The 12396-nt window shown below is 41.7% G+C and overlaps 1 protein-coding gene across 1 annotated transcript in view; it reads right to left on the reverse strand.

Annotated features, from left to right (window-relative positions):
- Nucleotides 1-5759: 5759 nt before the first annotated feature.
- The window catches only part of ACER3 (alkaline ceramidase 3), a 213898-nt gene continuing 207261 nt past the window's right edge, over nucleotides 5760-12396 (reverse strand). Inside the window, exons 10-11 of the mRNA XM_036744926.1 lie at nucleotides 7812-7857; nucleotides 5760-7532 (exon numbers count right to left, since the gene is read on the reverse strand). Of these exons, the coding sequence (XP_036600821.1) occupies nucleotides 7476-7532; nucleotides 7812-7857 (103 nt within the window). The 3' untranslated portion in view covers nucleotides 5760-7475. The remainder of the gene's footprint in view (nucleotides 7533-7811; nucleotides 7858-12396) is intronic.

Below are 12396 nucleotides of genomic sequence, written 5' to 3' on the forward strand. Positions count from 1 at the left end.
TTTAGTGATTTTCAGTAAAGAAGGCCAGGACCTGGCTGTGTCAGTACCTTACAGAGCAACCTTGGGTAGTCCTTTCCCTTAAGTGTCGTCATTTGTAAAAGGTGGTGTTGGACTAAACAGTTCCTAAAGGCTCCTTCCAATTCAGACAGATGAGCTCTTATGACCGGAAGTAGATGACACAAAATACCTAACGAGCTGAAGTGAATAGTTCAGCGGATTCCCTAGGGTCTATTTCTGGCCCATAATCAGATTTCTGGCATTAAGTTCCTTACTCTGTGGCATTCCTCTTAGCTAATACTTTCTATACCAGCTACCACTACAATCTGCCAACACCCTATGTAGTGAGTTAAGAGTACTGGGCTCATATTACACATGCTCTTACTGTTTTTGTTTGTTAGTTTTGCTGAACTGCCCTTTTTTCTCTCTTTTCTGTTTTGTTACAAGAGATGGCTATGTGAGTAGGGGCACAGGGGAAGGGATTTATTCAGAAATGAAGGTGATAGCAAGACAAAAATATCTTTTTTTTAAAGAGTACTGGTCTTAAGATTCAGAATACTTAGGCTTGACTCCCAGTGTTGACATTTACTATGAATCAGAAAAAAGCGTTTTGAGGCTGTTTTCTCATCCGTAAAATGAGGCTAATACTATCTTAACTATCTTAGAGAGTGGTTGTGTAAATCTTAAATGATTATAGAAATATGAGTTTGTTACATGTGGATAAAGGCCACCTTATGTAATATCTTCACTGTTTTAAGTTTCCTTAAAGTCATTCATATTTAATAAAATACCATAGGGCCATTATTCTCCAAACAGAGAATGTGTAATTAAAAATACACTAGCTCCTTAGGTGACAATTCTGCTCCCAAATAACTATTCCTTGCCCCAGTTGCTCTGAATATTTAAGAAAGGTCAGTTCTAGTTTTTTCTTCCTGCATTTATATATGCAGGGCCCAAGGGAAAGAACTCACCCAGGGACAGAATTCAAAGTCTAAGTTATGACTCCAGCAAGTATAAAGTCTGATGAGTCAAGTTAGTGTTCATGCAGAAAACTAAATCCCAAGTACCAGGTGGGAAAAAGGGGCTGTGGCTGACACCTAGAATGTTACGGAGCAGATAAGCAAATGTTGATGAGACAGCTATTTGGTCTCAGATAACTTCTCTCCGCTTGGTCTTCCTGCAGAAGCAGCTTCTTGTCTATGTTTGTTCCCTTTGCTCTGTCATTGGTCTGCCCATGGGCCCAGACACATATACTAGTTTCAGGCATCGATGTTATGTTTGGTTAATGTGCCAACTCAAAACAGCAACTGTGCGTAAGTACTGAATCCTACAAGAACAATGGCTGGGGGAAAGGGAATGTTAAGAATAAATGATTTTCATTTCAGAAAATAGAAAACCCCAGAGCAGGGGCAAATGCATTACATTAAGGCATTGATATTGTGCAACACAATAAAACAGAGGTAGATGCAAAAAAGAGCTATTTTCCTGCTGTGCTGACAAGTACTCGAGATGGCAGTCTTCTGTAGATGTTCATCAGGGAGGAGGCCATTGCTAGTTAGAACTCAAGGAGAGCATCTTCTGTCATGCAAGAACCTGTGGTTATGGAGATGATTAATACTGTAAGGTCAGATTGGCCGCATAATGTAATTGAACAGGCCCTGGATTCAGTGCCAGACCTGGTTTGAGCTCCTGCTTCTGCCAATTACTAGTTGTATGACCTTGGGCAAGGCTCACTTGACCTTAATGAGTTACCAGAAAAAACAGCATTAAGAATGTCATCAGGGAGACAAAGGATGGGAAAAAGCAGTTGGGTCAGTCACGTAGCAAGAAATATAATCAATAGTCTACGCACTCCATTGGTATTGATGTCAAGAGATCTAGAGGCCTCAATATGATGGGTGTATTCATGGCAAGCTAAGGATGAGTTGCACAGGATGAGTTCTTCCAATCTTTGCTGCTGGAGGAAGCGCCCACCCTGACGAGGTAACATCCATCCCAAGGAATAGGCACCACTCTAATGGCATTGTGATGAGGTAAATGCTCTGCAGCCCTTAGTGTTATAAAAATGGGAGCTACTATTGTTCCAAGTTACATTGGAGGCCTCCTGAAAAAAAAATCCCAAACCTAGTGAATATGTAGGCCGTCACTTAAAGGCATTGGATAAATCCTCATTGTTGATCAAAAAAGACCTAAAATGGGTGTTCTGAGTCACACACACAATGTGGTGTATGGAGTGAGGCAGTGGTTGTTCTCTCTCTCTGCAGTAGTCAATATCAAACTTTTAGTAGATCCTGGGTAGACATTTGGCTTCACTTCATGTCCAAACAATACCAGAGCATTCAAGTGATAACAACACATTTCTACAGGTGGAGGTGGTGTTTGGTAAAAGCAGGGAGTAGTTTGTTCTGCACAGCCTCCATTCCCCATTAGGAAGGACCCCACACACTTTGGAAACCCATAGTAGTCAATTACGGCACTGAAATGATGTCAAGCCTAGAAAATAGCTCTCTGAACGTCCCTATGATGGTTTATCAGTTTCTGTGCTGAAATGTGCAGCTGGGTTCCCTGTCCACTGATGGGAATCATTCACAGTGGGCCTGTTAGCATGTGAACATAAAGATATTTTACTCAACAGGAAATGGGTTTTTCAGTATGAGGTATACAAACAGTATACAAACAATTGCCAAAGGGAAGACAGAAAGTTTAAAAACAGCAGCTATCCCATCTCCCTGGAAGCTCCACTCACACTTAAAAAAAGAGAACTTAAAGGTGCTGAAATATGGAAGAACATACAGTAGAGGTAGTATAGTGTAGTGGCTAGGGTGCTGGGCTTGGAGTGTGGCAGAAAGACAGGCTCAAATTCCATCTCTGACACTTACTTGGATAACTTTAGATAAGTCATTTAGTCTCTAAGTGTCCCAGGCAACTTCTTAGGACTTATCCTATGATCTTACTAAATCATGGACAGAGTAGGATCTGCATTGGTGGAAAGAATTGCCACAATGTAAGTCCACCATGCTGGTAAAAACCACTGTTCCACTGAATATTTAGTACTTCATCAAAGAGGGTGGGTGGTCCTTCTAGCAAAACTGAAAAACCCTTCTATGTCTTAGTTGCTGCTAAGGCTGAGTGGATGGTATTCAGGAAAAGAGTTGTAATAACTAAAAAGTTGTCTACTTGGTAGCCAGTCTTCTGGTGCTAAACAGATATAGGGTCATTTGGCAAGCCTATGCTCCATGTCTTTGCAGTTTGGTAGAAGTGACAGACCTTTTGTTCTCCCAGCATAGCCTATGAGGCATGGTTACCTCCACACCAGGAAGTGGCATTGGAGGAAGGCTTTAGTGGAGGATCATCATTTTTAGATTGTCTTCATAACATACTGTGGCCTTTCCCAACCCCAAATCTATCCTGAGGTGGTCAGTTCCCTGATGAGGAACCCTTCCTTGGTCTTCTTGACTAGGTTGGTTTCCAGATGACGCACATATACACAATTGTCTCTAGCTCTCTGCTTGAAGCCCTTCTGGCTTGGTTGGACCTGTCAGAATCTCTGGAGAACTTGGGATCATATGTAAGAAATCAGAGGAGTCATGGGAAGTAAAAGTGCTAAAAAGAACAGAGCCAGAGGCACAAACTGATGTTGAAAATAACAAAAGACAACCTTCTATAGTCAGAGGCTTTAATTCTTCCTTTTTCCCCAATAATCCTGAGGTCCCTTAACATGCACAATCCTCTGACATTTAAGAGAGAAAGAGAGGAGAGAGAGGACAGCACAGGACACAGAAATGACCCTAAGGACAATAGAGTCCCACTGTGTGTGATCAGGGGTGATAAGCATATTATATCCACTTCTGGAATGAACAAATGGTGTCATTTATGCTATCTATAAACAACTTCTTACTGATAAGAACCCAGTCAGCAGGCCTGGGCTTGAATGTTGTTTCTGTCTTAGAGGTAGGTGGGAGTGAGAGGCCTTCTATTTACTAGCATTTCCCCGACAAAGCTTATTCCCTTCTCTTCCCCCCTCACTCCCTCTCAAAATGGGTTAGGCTTAGATCTCTCTTTCTTCTCTCCTTCAACAGGAATGAGCTTTCCCTAAAAGGAGACAAAGCTGCCTCTGGGACCTCGTTTGCCTCAGCTTCCCCCATGTAGCCTGGTCATCTAAAGGCATATAAAGCCTCAGCCAGAGGTAGTGGGGGCCTCTTTGACATGGTGGATTTCTGAAGACCAAGAGTCATTATGTCATTCACCTTATTCTGCCCTGATGAAGAGATGCATTTCCAGAGGGAGATGAGGGGGCGACAGCCAGTGTAGCACTGCTGTATCCTTGTTGCATATTAGGGCAGAGTAAACCTTTTCTTAACACTAGGAGGACCAGGCACATCAACTGATGCAAAAATTTCATTATAATTTTACTTTGAAATAAAAAATTTCATCCTATCTCTATTTTGCCTTATTGATTAAAAAGAAAGTACCCTACATCAGTTGAAGCAGCTTGGTCCTTTGAAGTATTCTTAAATTCCAGTACTTCTAGTGTTAATTGTTCAAAGACTTCTAAGTGCCTCATTTCAATCTTAGTTGAACCTTATATAAGGGAGTGCTGGTATTTGAGCCACTTCAGCTAGTGGGTAACATTGGGTATATCACTATGAGCCTCAGTTTTCTTATCTGTAAAACAGATAAATTTTACATTGCTTACCTTACTTGTTAATTCGACTATTTTAGTATGTGCCTGCACAATAGGTCAAGCACTATGCTAGGCACTAGGAATACAAATGAGGATGACAACATAGTTCTTGCTGTCAGGGAACTTGTAGCCTAATAGATACAATATGAACGTGATACTAGGTAGTGTATGATGGGGGCAAAGGAGACAGTGACAAAGGGCTCTGTGAAAATCTACAGAGAATAAGATCACTTTAAGCTGAAGGATTCAGGGAAAGCTTAATAGAGGAGGTGGCACCTGAGCTGCACCTTGAAGGAAGAGAAACATTTCAATAGATGGTGAGAGGTCAAGGTTCTAATTGCCCACTTCAGGCTTGGAGGATGGCGCCTTGTAGACTGTGAAGTGCTACAGATAGATGAGTTAACACATTCAAATCCTTGTAGACAGTGTCACTGGCAAGTTTAGGGAGGCTCTCATTCTGTTCCCTTGATCATAGATATAGTACTGCACATTGTTATGTATAGAAGAGAGTGTAGAGCAGAAAAATTATGTAAGTAGTTCACATTTATATGGTGCTCTGCTGTCCTCTCAATAACCCTGCAAGGTAAGTTAATCATTATTCCCATCAAATGGATATGAATACTGAGGCTCAGAGAGGGGATGTGATCTAAGGTGACTAGTAACTGGCAGATCTAGGTCTTCTGACTCTTAAGTCCAACACTCTTTTCAAGAACAGAGCCATAAGAGTTAATCATTTGCTTAGCTGAAGATGGGATGGAAGAGGCAATTTTCAGAGTTCCCAAGGCAGGAGGCAGAGAAGTAACTTGTGGTGTGTGGAATTCTTCAATGTCCCAGCCTCCTAAGGCACAGAGAACCGGAGCCAACGCTTCCTCTCACATTCAAGTTTAAGGTTTTGTCTTCTGGAAGGAAAATGAACAAAATCTAGAAGGGCTCAACTTGGCTGATGAATTGGACCAAGAGAAAGAAAGTGGCATTGATGTGTTGAAGGGCAAAAAATGAGGATCACTGGGATGAGTGAAAACGGGAAAATAAAATTTTAAAAAAAGTAATGAAAAGTCATCCAATAAAACATTTAAAACAAATTCCAAAAAACCTGAAACAGGTTTATTTTAAATTGTGTTAAGGTCACTTATTTAATACTGTAAAAATGGTCAGGGTCTTTAACAACTAGATTGATTAGGAGGAACTGGAGCAGATTTGCCTGAAGAGTACCAGCTTGAGCTAACGAAGGCAATACCATGGAGGAAGCAAGCATGTTACCACCATTCATTTGCTTGCGCCCCTTTGGGCAAAGGTGCAGTGGCAGGTGAGCCTTTGGCTGACCACACAAGAATGAGCTGCCACCTGGTGATAGAACATGACTGTTGATGGGGTCGCAGAGGATGGGGTCCAGAGACGTACTCTGGCACTGCCTGACGTTGTTCTCAAACTCTTGGCCTATTTCCCTCAGATGCTAAGAGGAGCAGACATATGGGGGTGTTTTCCACACAACAGGCCCTTGATGATTTCACCCCTTGCAAACTTCACTGTGAGTCTCATGTCTCTTAGAGAATTTACAATTACCGAATACTTTGAAAAGTCAGTGTATGCTGTTCATTGATATTTTCTGGAGCTGAAAATAATGGAAGCACAGGAATAAAGCTGGACAGAGCAGAGGCAGGTCTACTCCATGTTTGATTAGACTACAAACAGGATGCAAAAGTAAAGAGGATCTACAAAGATCAGAAGGAGCTGGAGGCAACAGAGTGGACACTTGTTAGAAATATCACCTTTAATTAGCTTGAGGAGGAGGAAATCACAGCCTGAATGTCAGCTCCAACCCTAATGTACTGGGCTTTGTTTGGCACAGCCTCCTTAGAGGGCAGAGAGAATGTCTTGCCTAGTACCATGAATTAGGTCCTTGAAAATAGAGAATAAGGTGAAACCAGGTTCTCAGACGTTTTGGGGAGGTAACTAACATTGCTGAGGTTAAGTACTAGCTAGAGGAATGTCAGATGACCCATTTGTGACTTGGGCCATTGGCCAAAGTGACACGATAATGGGCATCCCCAGTGTTATGGTGGGCCCTGGTTGTGATGTAATTAATGATGCTGTGAATCTGTGACCCTCTGTGGGTCAATGATATGTGGAAAGAGCCTGCACAATGGGCTGTAGGGGGTGAAGTGACAGATGTCAGATTGAAGTGGCAGGGCTGAGCTAGAATGTGCAGCTCCTGATGAGAGCAGAGACAACGTGGACCACCATCTAGTTCAAGAGGCTGAGCTGAACCCAATGCACCTTCTAAGTTTCCTTCAACAAGTGTCTGAATGAAGTGTGATGTAGCTAAGTAGTATTCAGTTCGCTACTGAGCATCTGGATAGATACTTAGTCTGGCTCCACCCCAGTCAACACTTCCATTATTCAATTGCATATTCATTTAAAATAATAGAGAAAAGTTACATATTATCAGATTCAGTCCACATCAAAGGGGGAAAAAGGTCACTGTCCAGTGGCCACTGGACAATAACCAACGACTAGCTCATTAAAGAAGCCCAATTTCTGCAGCACTTCAATATATACATGAACATCATATTGTGTCCTTTCAGACACTATAAGGGAGAAAAAGACACAGTAAGTCCCCAGTACGCCCACTTCTCACTCTGTTTCTGGCCTGGTGGTGGTGTTCAGAGACTCATCCTTTTATCACAACGGATGGTACATTATTTAATATGGAAACTTGAAGAGTCTTGGGATTATCTTCCCAAGGCAAGGAGGCCAGCAGTGGGAGGTTGTGCTTTCTTCATAGGACCTCTTCTCATAAGTGCTTCTTGGGTGGCTCAACCAGGATCATGGGCCATATTCCGAGGAAAAACTATTCAGGGGTTCGAGGAAAGAGAAAGAAGAAAAATAGTTTTTCAATACAAATCCTAGAAAAAGGTGAGTTAGAACACCCTAGTCTAGAACATCAGGGGATCCTGGCTGAATCTTAAGAATCAAACTGTGGTTAACAGCAATGGTCTGTCTGAGGGTGGCCATATTGGGGTGCCACTGTCTCCAGCCATGGTAGATGGAGACAAAGCTCCTATTCTTAGAGTTTGACCCAAAGCTACAGGGAATTCTTGTATTCAAATGCACACAGACTAGCACTTACCTTCACCTTTGGTCTATACCGTAGATAAAGTGTCCTTGTATACAAGCTGAAAGTGAAAGAAAAGGGCATTTCAGAGTCAGAATTACAGAACATCTCAATTTGGAAGAGAGGTTAGTGCTGCTACTTACTTCCTGCATAATTTCGGGCAAACCCCTTCCCCTCTTACTACCTAATCCAATCTATAACTGAGTGGGGCCCTCTGCAACAGTCCTACCAAATAATCATTTGGTCTTTGAAAACCTAAAGAGATGGGAAACCAATGTAGCACAACCTTTTCCATTTTCAGACAACTCTGTTATAAGCTTTGCCTTATAGTGAGTTGATATCTATTTCTCGGCAAGCATGCTGATATGTACACATATAAGTATGTGCTAAATAGACTCAAAGTGGTTTTGGGGGGAGGGGTTAGCAGCTGGGGGTAGGGAGGTGAGGATCAAGAGAAACCTCATGTAGGAAGCAGCATCTGTGCTGAGCTTTGAAGGTACCTAGGGATTCTAAGAGCAGAGGTAAGGAAGAATTCTATTGGAGGTAGAGGGGATAGCTTACGCAAAGGCATGGAGAGGAGAGATAGTATTTTGTGCGTGAAGAATAGTAAGAAAGCCAGCCTGACTGGACCACAGAGTACAGTATGGGAAGTAATGTGTGATAAGCCCAGAAAGGCAGACTCTAGACAGGTTGTCAAAGACTTTAAAGAGGGATTTGTATTTGATCCTAGAGGTCATAGGGGAGCTTACTGAATAGGGGAGGAAGATCTTATCAAACAGGGGAGGAAGATCAGTTTAGCAGGTGTGTGGAGGATGGTCCAGACAGAGGAGAAACTTGAGGCAGGGAAACTAATTAGAAAGCTACTGTAACTGTCTAGGTGAGAAGTGCTCTGAACTGAGAATAAGGGTGGTGATTGTGTGAATGGAGAGAAATGTGAGATGGTTATATGGAGTATGGGAATGTAAGAAATCAAGGCTAATTCTCAAGTTGTAAACTTGGGTACCTAGAAAGATGGATGGTGGTGCCCTTGACAAAAATCAACCCAGGAAATGAGAAACAGATGCAGATAAATGTAATACACGATGTTATATGATTACATTTTGTTGTTGTTCAGTCATGTCTGACTCTTCATGACCCCATTTGGGGTTTTGTTCCCAAGGATACTGGAGTGGTTTGTCATTTCCTTCTCCCAGATCATTTTACAGATGAAGAAACTGAGGCAAACAAGGTCAAGTGACTTGATTACATTACAAAGGTACAAAATCAGCTATTCCTAAAGCATCAGTATTTCACTCCTCCATGCTCAGAAAGTTCCAGTGATTTGCTTTTGCTTCTAGGTTGAAATACAAATTCTGTTATTTGAAGCCCTATATAATTAGGTGTAATTTTATTTACTACATTGGGAATTCTTCATAACCCCGATGATAAGCACAGGGCCTGGCACAAAGTACACAGTGCTTAATAAATACTTGTCAACTGACTGACTCAAATACCTTCACAATCTGGTCCCAATTTATCTTCCAAGAATGACTTTATGTTTCTCTCCCTTATGTACTCTCTGTTCCAACACAACTGGCTCCTTGCTATTCTACATACAGGACATTCCACCTCTGCCTCCGGGCCTCTGGCCAGGCTGCCCTCCATGCTGGGAACACTCCTTTCTCATTTTTCTCTCTTGGAGTTTCTAGTTCAGCTCAAGGCTTATGTTATTTCCTTCACCAGGTTTTTCCTGGTTCCCCAGCTGATGGTATTCTCTTCCACAGACATAACTCTGTATACATTTTGGTGTTGATTTCTCTGTGTATATGTTGCAGGGTATTTTCCCCAGAAGAACAGAATCACCTCGAGGGCAGGGACTATTTTCATGCTTGAGTTGGTATTACCAGAGCACAGAAAGTTGTAGGCCCTTAGCAGACGCTGTATGTATTAAAGTGAATTTAAAGGAACAAGTTGCTATGTGAGGTTTGATGGAGAAGATGATGAAGGTCATCAGAGTGCTGGAATTGGAGTTAGGAGACCTGGGTTCTAGTCCAGCCAGACACAAAGCTGTGTGATTATGGGCAAAGCATTATACCACTCTATGTCTCCTCATCTGTAAAACAGGACAATAACAAGTCTTTCTGGGAATGATTTCAAGTTCTTCTCTCCATGTTCCCCTGTACCCCATTATGCTTCTTTGGGAAGTTGGTCCCCATGTATGGAATGGTTATTGGCAATAATTACTTATCTTTTTAAGTAGTGGACTCAAATACCTGCTGCCTAATAGGAGAAGTTTACCAGAACACCAAGTATAGGTTACAAGAGTGGAGCCATTAAGAATATTTTTCCTATGAATTTAAAGTATAATTGTCAAAAAATTGTTGAGCTCTATTCTTAGGGTTGTTCTGAAGAAACTATTACGGCCATTAAGTTAAGGTGCCCTGAGACTGAATATTCAGTCTGTGCCCTCAATGAGCTTACCCTCACTGAGGGCCTCAAATTACACTCAAAGAAGGCCTTGCTGTCACTAGCCATCACTGATACCTCCAGTGCTGATGTGGGCGCAAACAGTGCCCTAAGGACTAAATTGCCTTTTTCCTGGGGATGCCCTAATGTATCTTAACACAAAGGTACCCTAAGGGATGAGTTTCTCTCCCTGGCACCCCAAAGTCTCCTCCCCTTATCTTGTGTCCCGGTTCGGACTCCCTTATCGTGTGTCCAGTCTCCCTTATCTTGTCCTTACCCCGTAAGACTTATCCTATCCCTAAATCTCCAACCCCCACAAGAAACCCTAAAATCATCCTACAGACTGTATAGCTTTTTGTCTATATAAGTCTGGTCCCTTCCCTACACCAGTACCTTTGTTTAGCTCCTTGCTAAATCTCAGGCCCGCAGCTTTTGCGTCAATAAAGCTCCCAATGGCTACAGAGAAGGTCTAAGTGAATTCTTTCACATTTGATGAACCAGCTCTCCCAACTCTGACCTCATCATTATTTTGGTGCTGAAACCCGGGAGTCAAAATATTAATTGGACTCCAATGATCTTCTCCTAGCCACTGGAATAATAGGTAAGCACCCTTTTCTTTGTTTTCTTCCCCAGACCCTTTCTGCTGTCACTGTCTCCCTAGCAATGAGACCCCTGGAGTGCCCAGACACTGTCAGCAGCGTCTGAAGTTCCACTGACTTCTGGGCGGTCAGTCGGACTGTGGCCCTTGGTATCAGGGGATGCCCTTGCCCTGGGTCAGTCATTTTTCTTTCTTCCTTCTGTCCTAGGACGCTGGGACAAGTGGTGAGAGACTGCTAGGAGGGAAATTCGGGAAGGAGATCTTTAAAGAAAAGTGTCTGTCTAAGTGTTCCATTGTAACACAGCCTGACCTCAATATAATCTGGAAAAGTAATCTGTGAAGGGGATTTCTAAACAAACTCCAAAACTTAAAGAAAAGGCACCTTGCTCTACTTGAGCAGACTTTTTAACCCTGTCTTGTATTCCCTGCACCATGGGTTTTCTTTTGGGGTCCCTGTGCCCCGGTTTCAGGGTCTCAGTGCCCTGCGGGCCTCTTTGAGGGTCCCTGTGCCAGCCCAAGGAAGTAAAGGTTATCTGGAACTTGGAATTGTCACCACATGTCTTCAAGAAAGTGTGATTTTATAGATAATAATCTTTTCTTTTAAAGTACTAAGAGTATTGGGTCTTAGAAATTAAAATGTTACCACTAGTGATTATGAATCCAGATTTGATTTGCTCATCCAACTACATTGGTAATTAATTGGTCCTGTTTCAAGTTTTAAATACATGATAATTGCTTGTAGTGTGGTTCTTATATTGTGCAACTTGGTTGACACTGTATTTTACCTATGTTTGTTAGAAAAGCAATTCCTCTTATAATCTAGATGTTGTTAGATTCAGAATTGTACTTAAGAATTGAGGTTGTTAACTAAAACAAGGATTTTTGAAACCATCTAGTCATAAATTTTTATCAACCCTGTGTAAGTCTTCTGTGTAGTGGAATTCCTATGAGTAAGTGTTTAAAGGCCTGGTAAACTTTGTTATTGTGATAAGGCTAGTTTAATGAGGTGTGTTCTTCATTTAGGAAAAAAAACAACTGAATTTCCTCCCCAAGGTAAACTCCTTTTGGTACTTAGGGATTTGTGATTATTGAGAATTTTGGTTTTATGGTACTTTGGGGATTTGTGATACTTCAAAGACACTTTACACCAACTTGGTTTTGATAAATCCCATTCTTTAAGGTTTCCAGCTAATTTATTTTATGAAAGCTTTAGTGATTATTACTTTTAACATCAGGGTAAATCGTATGCTTTTTTTGAAAGGGAAATACTTTTTACAAAGAAATGTTTTTCAAAATCTTTTTGTTTGATTTTAAAGGCCTACTATACTGATAACAATTATATTGAAGCCTACTGTGAATTCTCTAAATTTCACTCCTAGGTTTGTTGTGTCCTTGGATTAGCCTTAAATAGGTGCTTTCAGAGAAACAGAGTCACTGGTTCATGCTTCAGGTACCCTACAAAAGGACACTAGTCTCTTGAATGTCGGTCTGAAAGGTTCTAAAAAACAGCTTAGCAGATTTTCAATTGATCTTTAAGCTTTGAAACCCTTCCTGACA

This window comes from Trichosurus vulpecula, chromosome 2 (genome assembly GCF_011100635.1).
Source record: "Trichosurus vulpecula isolate mTriVul1 chromosome 2, mTriVul1.pri, whole genome shotgun sequence".
NCBI classification, from domain to species: domain Eukaryota; kingdom Metazoa; phylum Chordata; class Mammalia; order Diprotodontia; family Phalangeridae; genus Trichosurus; species Trichosurus vulpecula.